Source organism: Octopus bimaculoides, chromosome 18 (genome assembly GCF_001194135.2).
Source record: "Octopus bimaculoides isolate UCB-OBI-ISO-001 chromosome 18, ASM119413v2, whole genome shotgun sequence".
NCBI lineage: Eukaryota > Metazoa > Mollusca > Cephalopoda > Octopoda > Octopodidae > Octopus > Octopus bimaculoides.
The window spans coordinates 2,010,611-2,029,623 of NC_068998.1; the positions used below are offsets into that span (position 1 = coordinate 2,010,611).

Below are 19,013 nucleotides of genomic sequence, written 5' to 3' on the forward strand. Positions count from 1 at the left end.
CTACTTCTTCAGCTGCTGTCACTATAACAGTCAGTTATAGTGACAGAAAAGATATTGCTGAATGGATTAGAAGTTTGCCTCCCAACCGCATGATATTGAGTTGTCTCGCTACGCAGCACCTTGGGCAAGTGTTATCTACTATTGATATAACCCCGGACCGACCCAAATCCTGTGAGTGGCTATGACAGCTTCAGGCTATAGTAGAAAGCACTTCCCTAAACAGCCAATATAATGGGACCGAAGCGAACTTCTTAAGCACACAGTCATTAAATAACACTTTTATTAATCCTGTCCTGAATGAAAAATATGTATTTAACCTCGAAAAGTTGCTTTCGCACGGAAATATATATCCTTGGTTAACACGATTGTCTCCCTTGTGTTATAGTTATTCCCCTTGGACGCTTTCATTCTCTTTATCACGGTTCCAAGTCCTTTGGAATAGTTTTGAGTAGATTTGCTTAATGAATTAAATCGTCATATTTTTCGGTGCCTATATTACTTTCTTAACCACCCAAGGAAACTCTTTTTAGTATTAATTAAAGTTATTAGATGTATTATTTTTTCTACTGATTCAACATTTTGGATTTCTCTACTAAGTGTAGATACAGGAGGCAACAGGAAACCCTCCCGTAATTTAGGCAGATGGTCGGTAACAGTGATTTCATGGAAATAATATTTTATTACTTCTTAAGGTGGCGAGCAGACAGAATCATTATTAGCGCGCTGGGCGAATTTCGTTGCGACATTTTGTCCTGTGTTTATGTTCTGAGTTCAAAGAATTTTCTTGATATGACTTTTCAACCATGTGGCAAAGAGAGCAACAATACTAAAAATCTTGCTTGACTCAGGAACTCCAGGTAAGAAGTATTTAGCCAATGCCCTCATCAAAGACGTTTCCTGCTACAAACCATTCATTGAACAGAATGCGGGAGAATCTTCGAATATCATCACAACTGGAACCAATGTAAGGGAGATAACCCCATACTGCCTGTAACACCTCCTGCACAGCTATTCTGGATGTATAGATTTTTGTGTACAAAACCATGACGTCTCCCACCCTCCAGTAGCAGAGAGATTATGTGCCTTCGGCCATTTGTTTGACAGGTACCCTATATGGCTTTATAGGTGCAAAACCAATCGTCACTCAATGACCACTCTGTTGGTCATGCTTAGGAATCCAGCAGGAATGTCTACAGATGGCTGCTTCTGTTAGGACCCTAGGGAGAAGGTGACTGAGGACTCTGCACCCACATCCCTCTCAGGGACGATGGATGGATGGATAATAACCACTCTTATCAATGTGTTTAATCTGTTTGTCAATGGGTTGGCTGGGTCTGCTACACATCAGTTGTAAAACCAGGTGGACGAGTGCACCTGGGACATCACAGATATTTACAAACATTTCATTCACGATGCCTTGGCTCAGCAAAATAAAAATTAGTATATTAAATAAAAAAGACAAAAACAAAAAAAAAAAAACAAATAACTAATACTGTTAATTATTTATTGATTGATTGATCATTGTATAAGGTTATATCAGTGGTTCAGTCACTGATTATTGTGTGACTGGTTATATTGCTGGTCCAATCATATTCTGATAATCACTGGTCATACAAGCAGTTATCATTCTTTTGTTATTGTTATTATTATTATTATTATTTAATGTGTAGAAGAATAGAGCTTACAATATGTTTTATTGATTATCAGCCATTGTCAATATGTTGAAGATCACTTTTGCTTGCTTTGTTTTCAATGGATTTGATCTATCAGCCAATAATAACAGTTCTTTCAACAGTGTTCACCTGATGGTAATAAGTGTTTACCTGAGGAAGTTGTGCACACCTGACATTAATTAGTTTGCACCTGTCAGCAAGTGAATTTGACCATTTTCTCTGATCAGAATAAGAAAACAATAAATAAACACTTGTTTACGTTGTTTGTTTTTAGTTTTTGTTGGGATCTTCTTTCAGTGTAACAGTTTGATTAAAAACTAAATGGTCAGGTTTGGAATCTCGATCCACACTGAAATAACCAGTTCTTTCAAACTGGAATTGTTTGTAAGTTTCAGCCTTCAAGACAGACGTGTCTACGAATGCATTCGATATGACCTTTAATGAGTCCCTGTTGACGTCGCTCAGGTAACCGTCTGGAACTTCTGATGTGTCTTCTGGATTACGATGGAAGAACAGTTTGTCATAGAGTCGAACTTCACAAGAAACAGGCTTCGATACCCAATGAATGAATGCTTTCGGTTTGTCTTCTGTAGTTTTGTGGCACTTGACATGTAACTCGGTGATAAAACCTGAACTATCTTTAACAACTTCAGCGACTTCTATTGTAAAACCAGCATGACGTAAACCGACTGGTTGGGTGGGAGCAAGTCTCTTATAGTTTTTGTCAGTGACCTCTTTGAAATCATCTCGTTCGATAAAGATCTGCTCACAGAATGGAACGGAATGTTCTCCTTTGTTTGGATCAGCAGGATAATTTGGAACAGATACTTTGCCACTGTGACCAGCTGGAAAGTTGATGATCTTCACTGGAAGAGGATTGAGGACGGCCATTGCACGAGGGGCTTTCACATTGAGGACATCCCGTACACAGGATTCCAATAGAGCTGGATCAATGACCGTCTGTGCCATGGTTACGCCAACCTTGGCACAGAATAAGTTAATGGCCTCAGGTGGAAAGCCACGCCGTCGGAGAGCCGTCAGTGTGAACAGACGGGGATCGTCCCAATCTTTCACATAACCTTTCTCAATCAATTTCGCTATTTTCCTCTTCGATACAACAGCATAATGTAAATTAAGCCGGGCATACTCCCACTGTACTGGACAGTACAGTTCCAGTACATTACACAACCAATAATAGGAAGACCGTCTTGCCTGGAATTCCTTGGTACATAGAGAATGAGATATGTTCTCAATAGAATCGCAAAGACAATGGGTGTAATCATAAGTCGGGTAGATACACCAATCATTGCCGCTTCGATGGTGTGGAGTGAATTTGATCCGATAAGCTACTGGATCTTTCTTGCCTTCTTCAAGAGTTGTTTTCATTCGAAGTGTGGCATCGCCCTCATTTATTTTGCCTTTCCTCATATCTTCAAACAGAATCAGAGATTCTTCAATCGGCCTTTCTCTCCAAGGAGAGTCAACAACGTTGTGTCCCTTTAGATCTTCGGCCTTCATGTGACAAACGTAGGCGTGGCCTCGTTTAATAAGATCAACAGCTAAATCATACAGTTTCCCAAAATTGTCAGATGCATAAGTAATTTTCCATGGTTTGTAGCCTAACCATTCAACCATTTCTCGAATGCCGCGGAAGAATTTTTCCTCTTCTTTCTCGGGGTTTGTGTCATCATAACGCAAATAGCATTTACCACCCATTGCGCGAGCATAACCAAAGTTGAAATTGATTGCTTTGGCATGACCAATATGAAGAATGCCATTAGGTTCTGGAGGGAATCGTGTGTATACTGTGCTATTGGTTTCTTTCAAATGTTGTTTTAAAAGTTCCATAGTTCTTGGCATGATAACATAACCATCTGTTTTAAAATTCTCACCAACTTTATGGAACTTTACCGAACTTCCAACCAGATCCATGAAACTTTTCACCTCTCCATCTGCTCTCACAAAATTCTCTAAAGCATTCACGGTCTTTTTATTTTCCTGATTCACTGATGTTGTAGATTTTGTTCTAATATTTTCAGTCTGTTTTGATTGTTTAGCTTTCGATGGCTTAGCCTTATCAACATCAGTCTTGGGCCCCAGTAGATCTAAAATCTGCATATCGACTTCGTTTTTGATGGTTTTGCCATCAGCCCATTTCAGCGCCTTACGGACTTCAGACATTAGAATGCCAGTATTGAAATGGTAACGCTTCTCTAATAATTCATCTCGATAGTTTGCAATGACTTTCTCTACAGCTGTTTCCACTTGGTCTGAAGTGACGGACACCTGCAAGAGAATTACAAAAAGAAGATGAGATTTAAAGCTTCCAGGGATAAAAGAAAACCAAAATTTAATAAAGGAAAATGGTTTTGAGGATGAAAAGAAAAGAAAAAAAGACTAATTAGAAAGTAAAACTAAAGACTGTTAGCTGGGATTGTAGAATATATTTTAAATGTTCCAACCTTAACCCCTGTATTTAAGGTGAGTCATAGTGAGGGATTGAGGTAGGAAGATGGGATGGTATATCAGTGATTACCTCTGGATTATTTATGGGCAAAATAGAAATCCCTACCTCATAAGGGAACTCGGCCCTGAAAAAAAAAACAATATTAAAACAGTGAGCAGTTTAAGGTGTGGCTATGTGGTAAGTGTAGCTGACGGTTGCAAAGTGAACTTGTTAACCACACAGACATACACCTGCATTTCTTAGTGAATGCTTAGTTACAGTTTTGATAAGCTAAAATTGTTATGACAAAGTAGATAGACTATCATAAATATCATCTCCAACACATGACCAGATAACATGGTTTCAAATGTAAAAATGCATGATGAAATAACCTGCTCAAATTACATATTTCAGCTACTAACAACCACTGGGCCACAAAACCTGCATAGATTAAACACTCCCCCACACAATGTTAGGTATTCAACGTTGATCTGTTACAGAATTTGACATCTCGGTCAGAAACTCTCGGCGTTATATAACAAGACATACATGATTTCTTTGTGAAGAAAACAAAAAGGGTTTCAAATTTTGAGACAGGGATAGATTTTCGGGGGGGGGGGGGGGTGATTACAGTTACCCCAGTACTTATTTTATCAACCACTAAAAGGATGAAAAGCCATATCGACCTTCACAGAATTTGAACTCAGAATGTAAACAACCAGAAGGAAAGGCCAATAAGCATCTTGCCCAACATGCTAATGATTCGGTTAGGAAGGTATTAGTCGAAACTGTTATTCCTCGTACTTGACTCGGCCTCAGAGGAATAAAAAGCAAAGCTGACCTAGGTGAGATTTGAACTCAGGATGTAACAAGCCTGAAAAATACCAGAAAGCATTTGGTCCAATGCTCCAATAATTCTGCCAGCTCACCATTCTCATAAATGTAAAAGAAACGCTTGACATAAGAGGGGGGCAAGATGAATGCACATGCTGAGCTTGATGGCAGGCAACGAGTAAGCAACACATACACACACAATGAGAGAGAAATGATCATAAACAGAGGAGGAGTAAGGGAGTAAATGACAGTTATGGAGGGAGTTACACAAATTGAGAAATTTGTCTCATTTAATTATATCTCAAGTGAATATTTTTCAGAACATTAGAGTCTATTTTATCATTTTGGATATGTACCAAGTAATTTTAATAGAAGTTAAATTATAATTATTGCACGTATTTGCTGATATTACCCATGATGGCAAAAGTATAGTTTCAAAGTTACCAGTCATTAGACGAGTAACATTCAGGGATACAAAAACAGGATTTGCCTTATTTTATAATTATTGTGCTGGATAAGGAAAACGACTTTGTTTTTAGCAATGGTGGAAGTACAACGGACTGAGCCGTCGGTCAATCGGACACTGCCCGAGGACCAGGAGCTCTGAGGGGCCCACACTCAACATGTTAACTCTACTAAAACACACAAAGAGGCCTGGTAAACAGTTATGCCTGAGGGTCCTTAATACTCTCAGTCCGCCCCGCGGGATGGTCACGTTTGGATCAACGGTGAGATCATAGGGATGCTCAGTCAACCCTATCCTGGGACTAAATGCTAACAGCTCATATTACTGAGCAACATAATGAAATGTCAAACAGGTATTTTGTCCGTCGTTCGATAAGTATATACAACAACCAGGGCTTGTAGCATGTTCTTAAACATCGGTTTCCTATTTTAGTAACAAGTCGAAATACTAAATTGAAAGTAAATTAAAATATATTTAGTTTCTGTTTGTATGCTGCTACGTAGTTAGTTTATGTAAACTGTTAGTGTTTCAATGACCCCTATAATAGAACATAACAGAGGGGCGCCTAGGTATGTGCGTATATCGAAGATTGTTCATCATTGAAAGATGGAAATTTACTTCGATTCCGTTACTTCTATAGTAAAATAACGGGTAACATCGTTATACAAGATCTCCTTGTAAAAATTAGAAACAGAACGATATATGACTGGATGGTCACATCTGGAACACCTTTGTGTTATCTCTTATAATTTGCGGGTTACTGAAATACGGCGATCTACCGAAAGATACAAAATTTCTAGAAAGTATATGTTCTCGTAACAGCATGTAAACAAAGGCCAATCGCGAACATCTCGCTATTTCATTTGTCAAATGAAACAGCGAGATGGACATTTTTAGTGAAGTGCTTCAACGTGTTGCTGTTAGTGAAATAGGAACCGACCCTAACCGGTATCGAAAGACAAAGGTATGTACTTACACCAACTCCACACGATTCTTCGAACGTTTTGATGTCTACAGGATCTGTAGGGTTAGAAAGAAGATAGGACAAAGCAGAATCAAGCTGCAGGTCCGAAGTGATTTTGTTTTTACCGATATATTCCACTAACAAAGGGATCTTGTTGTAAATTTGGGATTTCAATTTGGTCGACAAATTGTAGAGCAGCTTGCCAACATCTTTGTCGATTGAAGAATTTCCCGATAATTTCTGTACGTTTTCTATGCATTGACGGAGAGTATTGGACAGAGCAGCATTTTTACAAGTTTCCTTAGCTTTCTGTTCGCTAAGTCCGATGCTGGTGAAGAGAGAAAGCAACTCGGTCGAAGCCATGTCGGAATCAAGCTGGCGAAGGAGGACAAACAGGAAGTAGTAAAACCGGAACTTGTTAAAGGCTGATGTAATAACACGTGGTAACTCCACCGCCACCGCCATACACACAACTGCGAAGGGACGAAACTATTGTTTCTGACAAAGGTACAAGGCCAGGAATGTAGGAGTGGTGTACAGGTGACTCTATGAGACAAGTATTTCACAGGTACTTCAGTTTATTGACCGCGGAAGAATAAAAATCAGTAGTTGTTGTATTCGGTAGAATTTCAACTCAAAATGTCTTCATTTGTTTGATGAAATAATTCTCACCTGTTATAGGTACAAAATCAGCTGAAATTTTGTGGAGAGCGGGGTTAGTCGATTACATCGACCCCAGTATCCAACTGGGATTTATTTTATCGAACTCGAAAGAATGAAAGGCGAAATCGACCTCGGTGGCATTTGAACTCAGAACGTAAAGCCGGAATAAATGCTGCAGAACATTTTGTCCGGTATGCTAACGATTCTGCCGCTTTCTGTTTGATGTACAACTGTGTCCTTGAATTTATTTTACTTCATTGAATAGCATATAAGGCGGCGAACTTGCTACAATCATTAGAGTCGAACGAAATTCTTTGTGATATCTCCCCACCCCCGAAATTGCTGGCCTTGTGCCAAAATTTGAAATCAGTGTGTTGGGTGATCATATTGGCATTCTGGCTTCGATTTCTAGGCTGGGTTGTTTATTTATTATTTAAGTGTGTATATATATATATATATATATAAATGAGTAACAAAGGTGTATAAGTGTCAATTTGTTACGGCCGTTTCGAGCGACTCCCTTAATTGATCCATGAAAGCATTACATTCATCAATTAAAGGAGTCGCTCGAAACGGCCGTAATGAATTGACACTTATATGTCTTTGTTATTCATTTATATTTTACTCACCTACCCTGGAATCAGCATTGGTTGTCAAGTGATGTTGGAGGAACACAGACACAAACAAACATATATATATATATATATATACGACGAGCTTCTTTCAGTTTCCGTCTACCAAATCCATTCACAAGGCTTTGGTCGGCCCGAGCCTATAGTAGAAGACACTTGCCCAAGGTGCCACGCAGTGGGACTGAACCGGGAACCATGTGGTTGGTAAGCAAGCTACTTACCACACAGCCACTCCTGGCCAGTGTATCGGATTACCCTGGGTTTTACGTCCATAAAGCGCTTATATACGTTTTGCGTTAGCTCACAACCACCACCGCTTGACAGCCAGTATTGGTCTGTTTACGTCCAGGTAACGTAGCGGCTCAGCAAAAAGAACCGATAGAATAAGTTCCAGACTTAACCATATCAAGTCGTACACAGAACTTAACATGTTAAAAAAGAGCTTGACAACGAATTGTTATCCAGAATATTCAAGGGAGGCAAATCATTTGCATAACGGCGAATTTTTGTTAAAGCAATTTCTATTGGTCAGTCGTATAAAGAACATCCAATGAAAAGTTTCCAAACATTGTTGGCTGTTTTAAAGTCAGAGCCGGTTTTAATTTTCCTGACTTGATTATTCCAAACAACGACACACTTCAAGGTTTGGTCTCTCATTTATAACCATTTATGGCTGTTTCAGCATTTCTATATATATATTTTGGCAGTGACAGCTATCTGTCATTAAATATCGAACTGTATTGATCAACATTTTGTTCTAATTTTACGTGTGCAATTAAATATTTCTAACACATAAGTGTGAATTAAAGTCCTACACGAATGTTTTTGTTAGTTTCCCCTTAGACACTTGGTATATATTGTGTGTTTGTGTAAATATATACATTTAGAGTCTTTATATAAAACGGCTGATAGGAAATATTATGTCATTGTTTAATTTCTTGTTAATTGTAATTCTGTTGAATGGCAAATCAGTTGTCTTGAGACTTTGCCACGCTTTCTGTCCATTCTTTTATTGATGATTAAAACTCGACAATTGTCCACATGTCACTTTCCCTCTCTCTCTTCTGTCTCAACTATTTCAACCTACCTCCTTTTCTATGCACATAAAGATATAATTGTATATTTGTATATATATACAAAGATATATATAATTATATATATATATATATATATATAAGCATACATTCATAAATAAATGGTACAGAGTATTTAGGAAATACACAAAACCGCTTATAAAAGAAACATTAAACTTTTATATTTATTTATCTCAGTATAAACAGATAAATTTAAGTTCGAGGCGTTTATAGACATCTTTTAAAGATGAGGTGAAATGGGATGTTGAAGTATTGATGGTCGTCCTGATGATATTAATCGCATAATGGCTTTTTAACCAGGAATTGAAACTGACCGAGGCGACTTGTCAGGATCTAACGTCATGATCTCCATGCCTGGGACACACATACACACACACACACACATAGATGGATAGATAGTTGAATCTCAGTGTGTTTATTATTGGCAGAATGAACCCCACTCCCTCCCCTTCCCGAGTTGGAAAATCTTTTCCAACACACGGGTTCACATCAGGAATCTCATAAACAGAAAATATATATGTCTATAATGTATGTAGTTGTTGTATGTTGTCATTTAAAAACGCGGAATGCCATAAAGAAATTCAAAATATTCAAATATTCAACACCTTTACTTTGAGTGAATGTATTTTATTTTCAGAAACAATTATTACTATTACAAGATTAATCGCCTTCGTTCCAGAATTCATCGAAGAATACATTTTTCGACGAATTTCTGAAATGAAAGAAACAAGATTTTTGTCTTAGATTGTGGTCTTCCTCGTTCTCTTTTAACGATGATGTAAAAATTACGATCATTAATCTTGTTGACTATTACTAAATAGAAAATCACGAAGAAAATATCATGTCAGTCCCTTAAAGGTTGTAACATATCTTATTAATTTAGCTAAATTAGTTTTAGCCTATCAGTAATTAACTTCAGTGATTTTAATATTTAATTAAAGCCTGTCTGTAATAAACAATAATAAATGACGTCTTTAATTTCTGTTTAGAATAATCCCCCTCCAAATTATTTACCGGCAACCATGCGGTATTCGTAGACGTTAACGTAATTAGTCTCACAGTTGTTTATTTTACTACCTTGGTAATGGATTGACTTAAATCGTCAGAGTTGAATCTGAAAGCCTTAGGGCATTCCTTCGGTTCTTGGCGTTCTGATTTCAAATCTCGCTAAGGTCAGCTTTAGCTGTCATCTATTCGGAAATGGATTCGACACTATTCGACTAATCCAGGGCGATGGATTGGTAGAATCGTGCGGCATCCGTTTCCGACTGGGGGTGCTTTATATGTAGCACTGACATGCATGCTCATTATGTGGTTTTGACACTGTAACATATTTTCAATTTAATGACAGCAAATATTTCCAAATATGAGGCTATTCAACGTGGAACTGGTTCAGTTGAAAGAGTGTAAGACTAAAGATTTAAAAGTCCCACGTTCAATCATCAGGTTTTGTTAGTGAGGTTATTACGAAGCAAAACTTGTGTAATCTGACTGGCTTAACCCTTTCACATTCAGATTACTTTGTTAAATGCTTATTATTTCTTCACAATTTTTTAAAAGTTAATTCTGGATTATCTTGTTGCTTTGAGATTTCAAGGGTAGGTGTGAGAGGCTGGATCTGGTCAGTTTGAACATAAAACAAGGAGAATATTTGGGCTGGATTTGGCCAGTTTAAATTCTAAAGGGTTCAGAAAAATGATCTTGACTTCAATATTTTTGCATTTTTCTAAATATTTTGATTTTCTTGATTAATAATGAGTTCCTCAAAGAAATATTTCTAATGCATATATTTACATATTGGTTTTTTTTTTTTCTGTTTTAATTTCATTGTTCCTGCAACAACACACAGAACAGTACAAAATGTCTTTGTCACGCAAAGAACTGGAAGATATGAAGGGGATTATGGACAAAACAGTCCAGAAGTTTCTTGGCTTCAGTGAACCTGCAGTTGTGACAGCAGCATTGAACTGCATTGACAAAGGTTATGATAAACGAAAAACTGTAGGTGAGTAGTTGGTGATTTTTAGTTTTTCTTCTTTGTCCTTCTTTCATGGTATTGTCATCTTTTATATTTGATCTGAAACTTTTGCTCTTTGCAGATAAATTATCAACCATCCTTGATGATCAGGCTCCACGATTTACAGAAAGACTTTTTGAAGCATGGGATGACTATAAAACCAACAGCAAACAACTAAAGACTAAGAAACGCAAGGTGAGTAGTGTCTACAATGAGGGAACTTTTAATAATCTAATGAAGCTAAATGTGAGAGAAAGAGATGAAACAATCTTTATATGTCTGTTTTGACATGGTTCTCGTTGAGATGGCAGCATTTTAAACTGGTTCATTTAAATCGATTCTAAGCCATGATAAGTTATGGGTTACCTGTAACAAGTGGACCATGCATCAACATCACATGTCATTTCATCAGACTGAAGATTAAGAAAAGTTAACATAGTGAGGGAAATTTTCTAGACTCTTCCTGCTCTTTGAGTTTCATTGTATATACACATGTTGTATATAGACATGTATATACACGTATATAGACATATATATACACATGTTGTATATACACGTATATACATGTTGTATATATACATGTATATACACATGTTGTATATAGACATCAATCCAGTGTATGTAATTCTTTTTTGGAATAGTATATCTTGAAACGTGGAGGCGCGTGGCGTAGTGGTTAGGGTGTCAGCATCATGATCGTAAGGTTGTGGTTTCGATTCCTGGACCGGGTGGCGCATTGTGTTCTTAAGCAAAACATTTCATTTCACGTTGCTCCAGTCCACTCAGCTGGCAAAAATGAGTAACGCTGCAATGAACTGGTGTCCTGTCCAGCTGGGGAACACATGCGCCATTGAAACCGGGAAACCAGGCCCCATGAGCCTGGCTAGGCTTTTAAAGGGCGCATTTATTTTTGTTTATTATATCTTGATGCATGCACATAAAGTTGTAAACAACAACATGTAAATATCAGGTTGGATTGACTTTAACACAATGTATATAAAGAAGATGCAAGTTAATGGGTTGGTTTCACAGAATTACTGTTCATCTCATGACAGGGATATTGTTGTTATTTTCTTTCTTTCTTTCTTTCTTGTGCAGGAAGTTGAAAAGCAAGAAAACATTACAGAAACAGTGATTAGGAAACGCAGACGTTTTATCGATGATGAAAACATTAATATTCCTGGACCAGGAAATCCAAGCCCAGGACAGCTTACTGCAGATAAGGTAAAGGGGTTTAACTTATAAATTAAAAGTTATGATAAAAAAATTATTGTAGTTATGATAAATGCATTATGACACTGAAAATATCAAAGATGAGGCTAATTAATTTAATGTGCTAATAATCTTAATGAATTAAGTATTATAACATTGATGTCATACTTACTGTATACCTACTTTTGCACACACCCCTGTATATAATTGCCAAGTTCATCTTATTTTTTTCCTCTTCCACAATTCCTTTTTCTTTTTTAACATTTTAGTTTTTCAAATTGTGAATTGTTTAATCCAAGGAAATATTTTTCTCTGATTTCTTTTCTCTCTCTTTTTTTCTCAGGTCAAAGAAATGATGGCCAACGCCCAAAGAATGATCCAAGAGCGCAAAGCCCAGCTCAGTATACACACTCCAAGTGTACCCCCAGGGGTTGTGGGTAGTGTGGTAGGTTTCTTTCAAACATTTCTGTACTGATTGACCTTGTTGGCTGCATTAGATACACTCCCTGTTTTTCAAGCGTCAAGGACAATGCTGCTGTGACACAGTCAAACACTGTTGGTTCCTTCCAAAAGTGGCCAACAAGCTGGTTGGCATGACAGTCTTCATTAAAATACTAATTTCTGGTCCACAGACATGTTGCCCCCTTTACTCTGCTTTTCCATCATCACCTTATACGGTGTCCTCTTCTCCTGAGAGCTGGCTGGTCTTGTGCCTCTTTCACTAGGGCTCTCCCCTCACCTCCACTCCTATATTGTGCTTTTATCCTTAATCTTACCTGACCAATCTTTCCTCCCCAAAATATCATTTCTCTGAAATTCCCTCCCAGGCCATGTTTTTCTTGCTGTTGTTTTAATATATCAAGCATATGTGGAAAGAAGTTTGCTTCCCAACCACATGGTTCTGGGTTCAGTCTTGGGCAAGTGTCTTCAGGCCGACCAAAGACTTGTGAAGGGACTTGTAGATGAAAACTGAAAGAAGCCCCTGTATATATATATATATATATATATATATATATATATGTACATACAATGGACCCTCGTAGCCATTCTGTGTTTTAAAAAAATCCTGTGACACTTTTATGATTAAATGTTATTGGGAATTGTATAAAAAAGACTTTGTGAAAATATTTTGTGCTTTGTGGAAGTAGAAACAATTTCTTGCCCATAAACTTTGGCAACAAAATCTCATGTGGACCCCAAGTGAGAGCCACTGATTTAGAGGCTGTAAGAGCAGATTTTACAACGTCTGAAAATAATTATTACCGTTTTCTGGCCTATAAACCTCAGCTTTGTAATATTTTTAATGCTAAGATTGCTTTCATCTGTTTCTCATCAGACGTCTTATTTCTTGTGGCAGGGTTTGTTAAGTTCATTTTAAGCATCTGCAGTCTTCAACTGATGCCTATTCCTGGATGCACACTTTCTAGAACTATCAAATGACCAGGATTTAAGGCTGCCAATAACCATACATTTGAATGGCTTAAACTGATTTTTAGGTGAAGGTTTAGCTTTAGTTTGTCTTTATGGTCAATTCCAATTTTGGAACTAACTCACGCTGATTCTTTTTCTTTTCTTTTTGTTTTTTTTTTAAAGGATTCTATTTCTTTATCTGCGCAACCATCACCATCACAGACTCAACAGCTGATGAATGATGCTGTGGAGAAAGCTAAGCGTGCTGCTGAACTTCAAGCCCGGATACAAGCTCAGTTGACAGGTCTTTCTACAGGAGGAACGAATATAACACTTCCAGTCACACAGTACGACCACTTTATGGCCTTTTTGTGTTTTCTCCACTGTTCTCTGGAATAATGATGTAGACTTTAAAATATTGTTTGAAGGTTTATAAATAATTTTTGCTGCTAATTAACATCCCTGATATATAATTTATATCAAATAATCTGATTTAAAATTTTTTTTTTTTTTTTCAGGAAAAATATCCAAGCTTCCAAGTAAGTCAATTATACCACTCTCCTCCAATTCTGTGATGCTGTGCCTGGGTTAACAAATCGTTATCATCATCATTATTATTATTAGGTGGAAATCTGGCAGAATCGTTAGCATGCCTGGCAAAATGCATAGGTGGTATTTCATTTATCTTTACTTTCAGAGTTCAAATTCTGCTGATGTCAACATTACTATACATCCTTCTGGGCGTGATAAAAGAAGTACCTGTTGAGTACTGGAACAGATGGAGTTAATGGTACCATTGATCCTAGCACGAGACAGGTACTTTATTTTATTGACCCTGAAAGGATGGAATACAACAGGCCTCGGTGGGATTTGAACTCAGGAAGCAAAGAGTCAGGAAAAAATACTACAAGGTATTCTGTCTGACGTGCTAAATATATCTCTGCTAATATTGTTTTGGATGTAAGGTAAATATTAGACCCCACTCCCAGCTGTGACTCTAGACTGACTTCTCTTATTGCAGACCAACACCCCTAATTCTTGATGAAGAAGGTCGAACAATTGATGCAAAAACAGGCCAAGCCATCCAACTGAAACATCACACACCAACTTTAAAAGTAAGTCCTGTTGTTGATATATATTTGCTGGTCTGTTTGTTATTTTACTATTAATTTTTGTTTATAATCACAGGCATGACTGTTCACTTCCCAACTATGTGGTTTTGGGTTAAGTGCCATTGAGTGGCACCTTGGGCAAGTATCTTTACTATAGCCCTGGGCTGACAAAACTGTGCAGAAGCCTGTTGTGTGTGTATTTGTGAAGGTGCATGGCTCCCTGGTTGTGTGTGTGATTCCTGGTAATACATTGTGTCCTTGAGCAAGACACTTTACCTCACATTGCTCCAGTTCACTCAGCTGACATGTTAGCAGTACCTGCAATACAAAGGGTCAGCCTTGTCACACTGAATCTCCTTGAGAACTATGTTAAGGGCATGCATGTCTTTGCTCAACCAGTTGCACGTTGATTTCATGAGCAGGCTGTTCCGTTGATCGGATCAACTGGAACTCTCGTCATCGTAAATGACGCTCTGCCAGTGTATGTATTTGTATGTGTGTCTCTTTGTCTTGACATCATATGAAAGTAAACCTGTTAAACTGCTATGATCACCTGACCATCCAGTTGGATTATGGGATACAGTAAGCTAATAAATCCTGTGAATCCTACGTTGCTACCATATGAATGTTGTAGGAATTAACAGAGATTATAGCCAAGAATATAGGATAGTGGAATCCAAAGACCTCGGTTTTGGTGATTCTAGTGTTAATGACACCAAACAATACCAGTTATATCACTGGGGATATAATGGACAAGAGGTTCAGTTACAAGGTTGGACATAAGACTTGTCACCTATCACTTGAATGATACCAGTAATTGCAGTTGGGGGATTAAACTACAAGAGCAATGTGTTTGTTTTTTACTGAAAGACTGACTAAAGACACTATTTATGAATGAAATAATTACATTTCTAAAACCATTTAAACCAGTTTTGTCTTTGTTTTTCTTCTTTGTCCAGGCCAACATCCGAGCCAAACGGCGAGAGCAGTTTAAAGGTCTGATAGAGAAACCCCCTGAAGAGATCAGTGAGAGTAGATTCTTTGATGGACGACTAAGGTAATCATCATCATTATGGTTTGTTCTTTTGTGCAATTCTTGTGATTTTTTTTTTACCATAACTAAATGATTAATGAATGATGGTAAAGTATGCCTGGCCAAATGCAAAGTACTAAACTAAATTCTTTAATTTCACTTCATTCCAGTTCTAAGGCAGCACAACGACCCAAACGAGGTTTCAAGTTCCACGAGCAGGGAAAATTTGAGCAGTTGGCACAGAGATTACGTACAAAGGTAGGTTTGTATGTGTGTGTGTGTGTGTATCAGGCATGTGCTGTAAGTAATTACTCGGGGTAGGCAGTTGGTGACCTTTATGTAGTAAAACACACAAAACAAGGAAAACACAGGCGTACGACTGAGTTGAAGGCAGATTTACTTCTGTCTTTATAACACGTAAAGAAGACTGTTGTTGGAGTGTACACAGCACGTTTACTACAGCAGTACTATGCATAGTTTTAATACTGAGATTGAAAGGTAGGGGCAAATTATGCCTACCTAATCTACAAAAAAATAAAATATTTTGCATTTTATGCATAATAATCAGATAATTTCATTGGATCAGGTGCATATTTTGCCATAAAATAGATTGATAGATTGTGGAACAACCTTCTAAAACGTAAGTAAAAGATGTATTAATAAGTCTTTATATTTTCATTGTTTCCAGGCACAGTTAGAAAAATTACAAAATGAAATTGCTCAAGCAGCTAAGAAAACCGGGATTGCCTCTGCTGCTCGATTAGCCACCATAGCACCAAAGAAAGAGACGGTAAGTTGTCTTTGATATTCTGTGTGTGTATAGTATATGTGTTTGTTAATATTGTATGTCTAAAGGCTTCTGGTTTAACGTCTACTTTCCATGATGGCATGGGTTAGACAGTTTGACTGAAAACTGGTAAGCCAGAGAGTTGCACCAGGTTCTGATCTGATTTGGCCTGAATTTTGGGGAGGTGGGGGTGGGGTTGGCTAGTTGATTACATTGACCCCAAAGGGATGAAAAGCAAACGCATCTTGAGCTGAATTTGAACTCAGAACATAAAAACAGATGAAATGCTGCTGAGCATTTTTTCCAGCATTCTAAAGATTTTGCCAGCTCACTGCCCTAGTAGTAGTAGTAGTAATAATCTTTTATACTGGAAGCACAAGGCCTCAAAATTTGGGGGAAGGGATTAAATCGATTACATCGACTCCAGTACGTAACTGGTACTTATTTAATTGACCCTGAAAGGATGAAAGGCAAAGTCAATCTCGGCAGAATCTGAACTCAAAAGAGCTGGAGAAGTATCACAAGACATGTTGTCCAACACTCTTAACAATCCTGCTGCTGTTATTAATCCCCCCCCCCTTTTTTTCTTCTTCCCTGCAGCGTGAAGGTGACATCCCTGATGTTGAATGGTGGGATGAATATATTCTCGTCAATAGCAGGTCAGTGCTGTTTTGCTTATACTTCAGGTGTCTGTGTGTGTGTTTTGTGTTTGTATTAGCATGTATTTAAACACCAGTGTGTATGTGTATATATATATATATATATATATACACACATACACACTGGTGCTTAAATACATGTACAAACTTAGGAAGATATGGGACAAAGTGGTGAAAGTTGATTTCAGGAGTTCAAATGTTGTGAAGGAAAGGACTGCAGTGAGTGGCATGACTCATCCAACCCGATCAAGCATGGCAGAAATAGGCACCGAATAACAATGATGATGACGACGACGATGACAACGTGCTTACCATTTGTTCTTTAGTTCTCTCGTGTGCGTTTCAACATCCTGTGATCAGCATTTACCAATTTTATCCATGTCTTTTTTGGTCTTCCTTTTGGACATCTTGGCACTTCTTTCCCCATCTCTTATCTTCCATATGCATCACAGTATAACCTTCATTGGCCGATTCCTCTTGTGGTACATAGAGTAAGAAGTGCTAAACACTGCTCTTGAAGATTGACACAGTAAAGATCTATTAGATAGCTACACCATGGCATTGTATAACTGTATTCCATGGCTATACTATGGAGATGGACCATACTTTGTCTCCAAAATCTAAGATAACCATGGTTTAGAAATTTACTAATGTGTAAGCTCTTAACATCCTTCATGGTAACTCTAGGGATTCTGGAATTGGTGGGATTGTTTGGACGCCAATCCCAAAGTGCCCTTCCTACAAGACTAAAAACCATCAGAAAAGAAAATATTGTAAATTAGAAGCTGATCTCTCTTTGTGACTTCTCTGTTTGTAGCTATGATTGTATCACATCGACAGTGGATAATTTAAACGAAAGCTGGAAAGATGAATTTGATGGAATCACAAATCTTGTGGAGCATCCAACCATGATGAAACCACCAGGTAAGCAACTCTAGCCTTTGTCAGGGTCTCTTTGGTCATTCTCCCTGGATTCTTTACCCTAGCTTACTTTCTTTTTTCTTCTGTATATATCAAACTTCTTCTTAAAGCATTCGCAACCGAGATGTGGTTCACCATTCCACACAATATACCAGGAATCTTCTGTCCCTCATAAGCTTTGTCTCTGTCAATAATTTCAATGTAGATTATTGATCCTTTTTGTCCTTGGAGAGTGGGGTACTGAAGTCTAAAATATAACATTCAATATGACCTGCTTGTTGTTCAATATGAAAGCAATGGTCTGCAAAGTGTACCCCGCATTGAATAACAAAGGTTGAGATGGGTGAAATAAGTCCTTAATCATCTTGTGCTCATACTGTGGGATGTTTTGAGCCCTCATGAGAAACCTTGTGTGCACACCATCAAAGTAGTGTCAAAGGTCCTTCTTTGTAGCCTAGGCTATACATTATAGATCAGGAAATGACCTCTTTTAGGGTTTGGCCCTTTGTCTTTATTGTTGTTGTTGTTCAATCTCATATCTAATATATAATCTTGTTATTTTCATTTTATTTGCAGCTGAACCTGAAAAAGAGATAGCCATTCCTGTTTACCTCACAAAGAAAGAACGTAAAAAACTACGGCGCCAAAACCAAACAGAAACACAGAAAGAACTACAGGAAAAAATTCGATTGGGTCTTGTTCCACCTCCTGAACCGAAAGGTAATTTATGTTTGATGGTACTAATCATCATCATCATCATCATCATCATCATCATCATCATCATCATCATCATCATCGTTTAACGTCCGCTTTCCATGCTAGCATGGGTTGGACGATTTGACTGAGGACTGGTGAAACCGGATGGCAACACTAGGCTCCAATCTAATTTGGCAGAGTTTCTACAGCTGGATGCCCTTCCTAACGCCAACCACTCAGAGAGTGTAGTGGGTGCTTTTACGTGTCACTCGCACGAAGGCCAGTCAGGCGGTACTGGCAACGGCCACGCTCATCTCGCTCGAGAAACCTCATGTGTCACCCACACAAGAGCCAGTCCAGGGGCACCAGCAACGATCTCGCTCGAAAATCCTAA

At 38.0% G+C, this 19,013-nt stretch overlaps 2 protein-coding genes across 4 annotated transcripts in view; one reads left to right on the forward strand and one right to left on the reverse strand.

The window, feature by feature from the left end:
- Positions 1-1,487: 1,487 nt before the first annotated feature.
- Positions 1,488-6,848, reverse strand: LOC106871445 (glutamine--tRNA ligase). The gene is made up of 2 exons (XM_014917919.2): positions 6,396-6,848; positions 1,488-3,959 (listed from the first exon to the last, which is right to left on the reverse strand). Exons 1-2 carry the CDS (start codon positions 6,846-6,848, stop codon positions 1,944-1,946), a joined length of 2,469 nt encoding a protein of 822 aa, XP_014773405.1. The 3' UTR covers positions 1,488-1,943.
- LOC106871454 (U4/U6 small nuclear ribonucleoprotein Prp3) overlaps positions 6,847-19,013 on the forward strand; it is a 17,532-nt gene continuing 5,365 nt past the window's right edge. Inside the window, exons 1-14 of one of the 3 annotated variants that reach the window (XM_014917936.2) lie at positions 6,847-6,951; positions 10,622-10,777; positions 10,872-10,984; positions 11,888-12,013; positions 12,345-12,446; positions 13,595-13,758; positions 13,930-13,950; positions 14,433-14,526; positions 15,483-15,580; positions 15,727-15,814; positions 16,245-16,346; positions 16,944-17,002; positions 17,820-17,926; positions 18,500-18,643. In XM_014917936.2, coding sequence (XP_014773422.1) covers positions 10,633-10,777; positions 10,872-10,984; positions 11,888-12,013; positions 12,345-12,446; positions 13,595-13,758; positions 13,930-13,950; positions 14,433-14,526; positions 15,483-15,580; positions 15,727-15,814; positions 16,245-16,346; positions 16,944-17,002; positions 17,820-17,926; positions 18,500-18,643 — 1,363 coding nt within the window. In that variant the 5' untranslated portion in view covers positions 6,847-6,951; positions 10,622-10,632. Of the gene's footprint in view, positions 6,952-7,090; positions 7,238-8,128; positions 8,322-10,621; positions 10,778-10,871; positions 10,985-11,887; positions 12,014-12,344; positions 12,447-13,594; positions 13,759-13,929; positions 13,951-14,432; positions 14,527-15,482; positions 15,581-15,726; positions 15,815-16,244; positions 16,347-16,943; positions 17,003-17,819; positions 17,927-18,499; positions 18,644-19,013 lie in introns of those variants that run through there. The other 2 variants (XM_052974554.1, XM_014917929.2) reach the window with 2 other exon arrangements.

Coding starts and splice junctions, on each gene's coding strand:
- LOC106871445 (XM_014917919.2), bottom strand. CDS start 6,848: ATGGCGGTGGCGGTGGAGTTACCACGTGTTATTACATCAGCCTTTAAC. Junction 3,960..6,395: donor AAGAATCGTGTGGAGTTGGT/GTAAGTACATAC, acceptor ATTCTCTTGCAG/GTGTCCGTCACTTCAGACCA.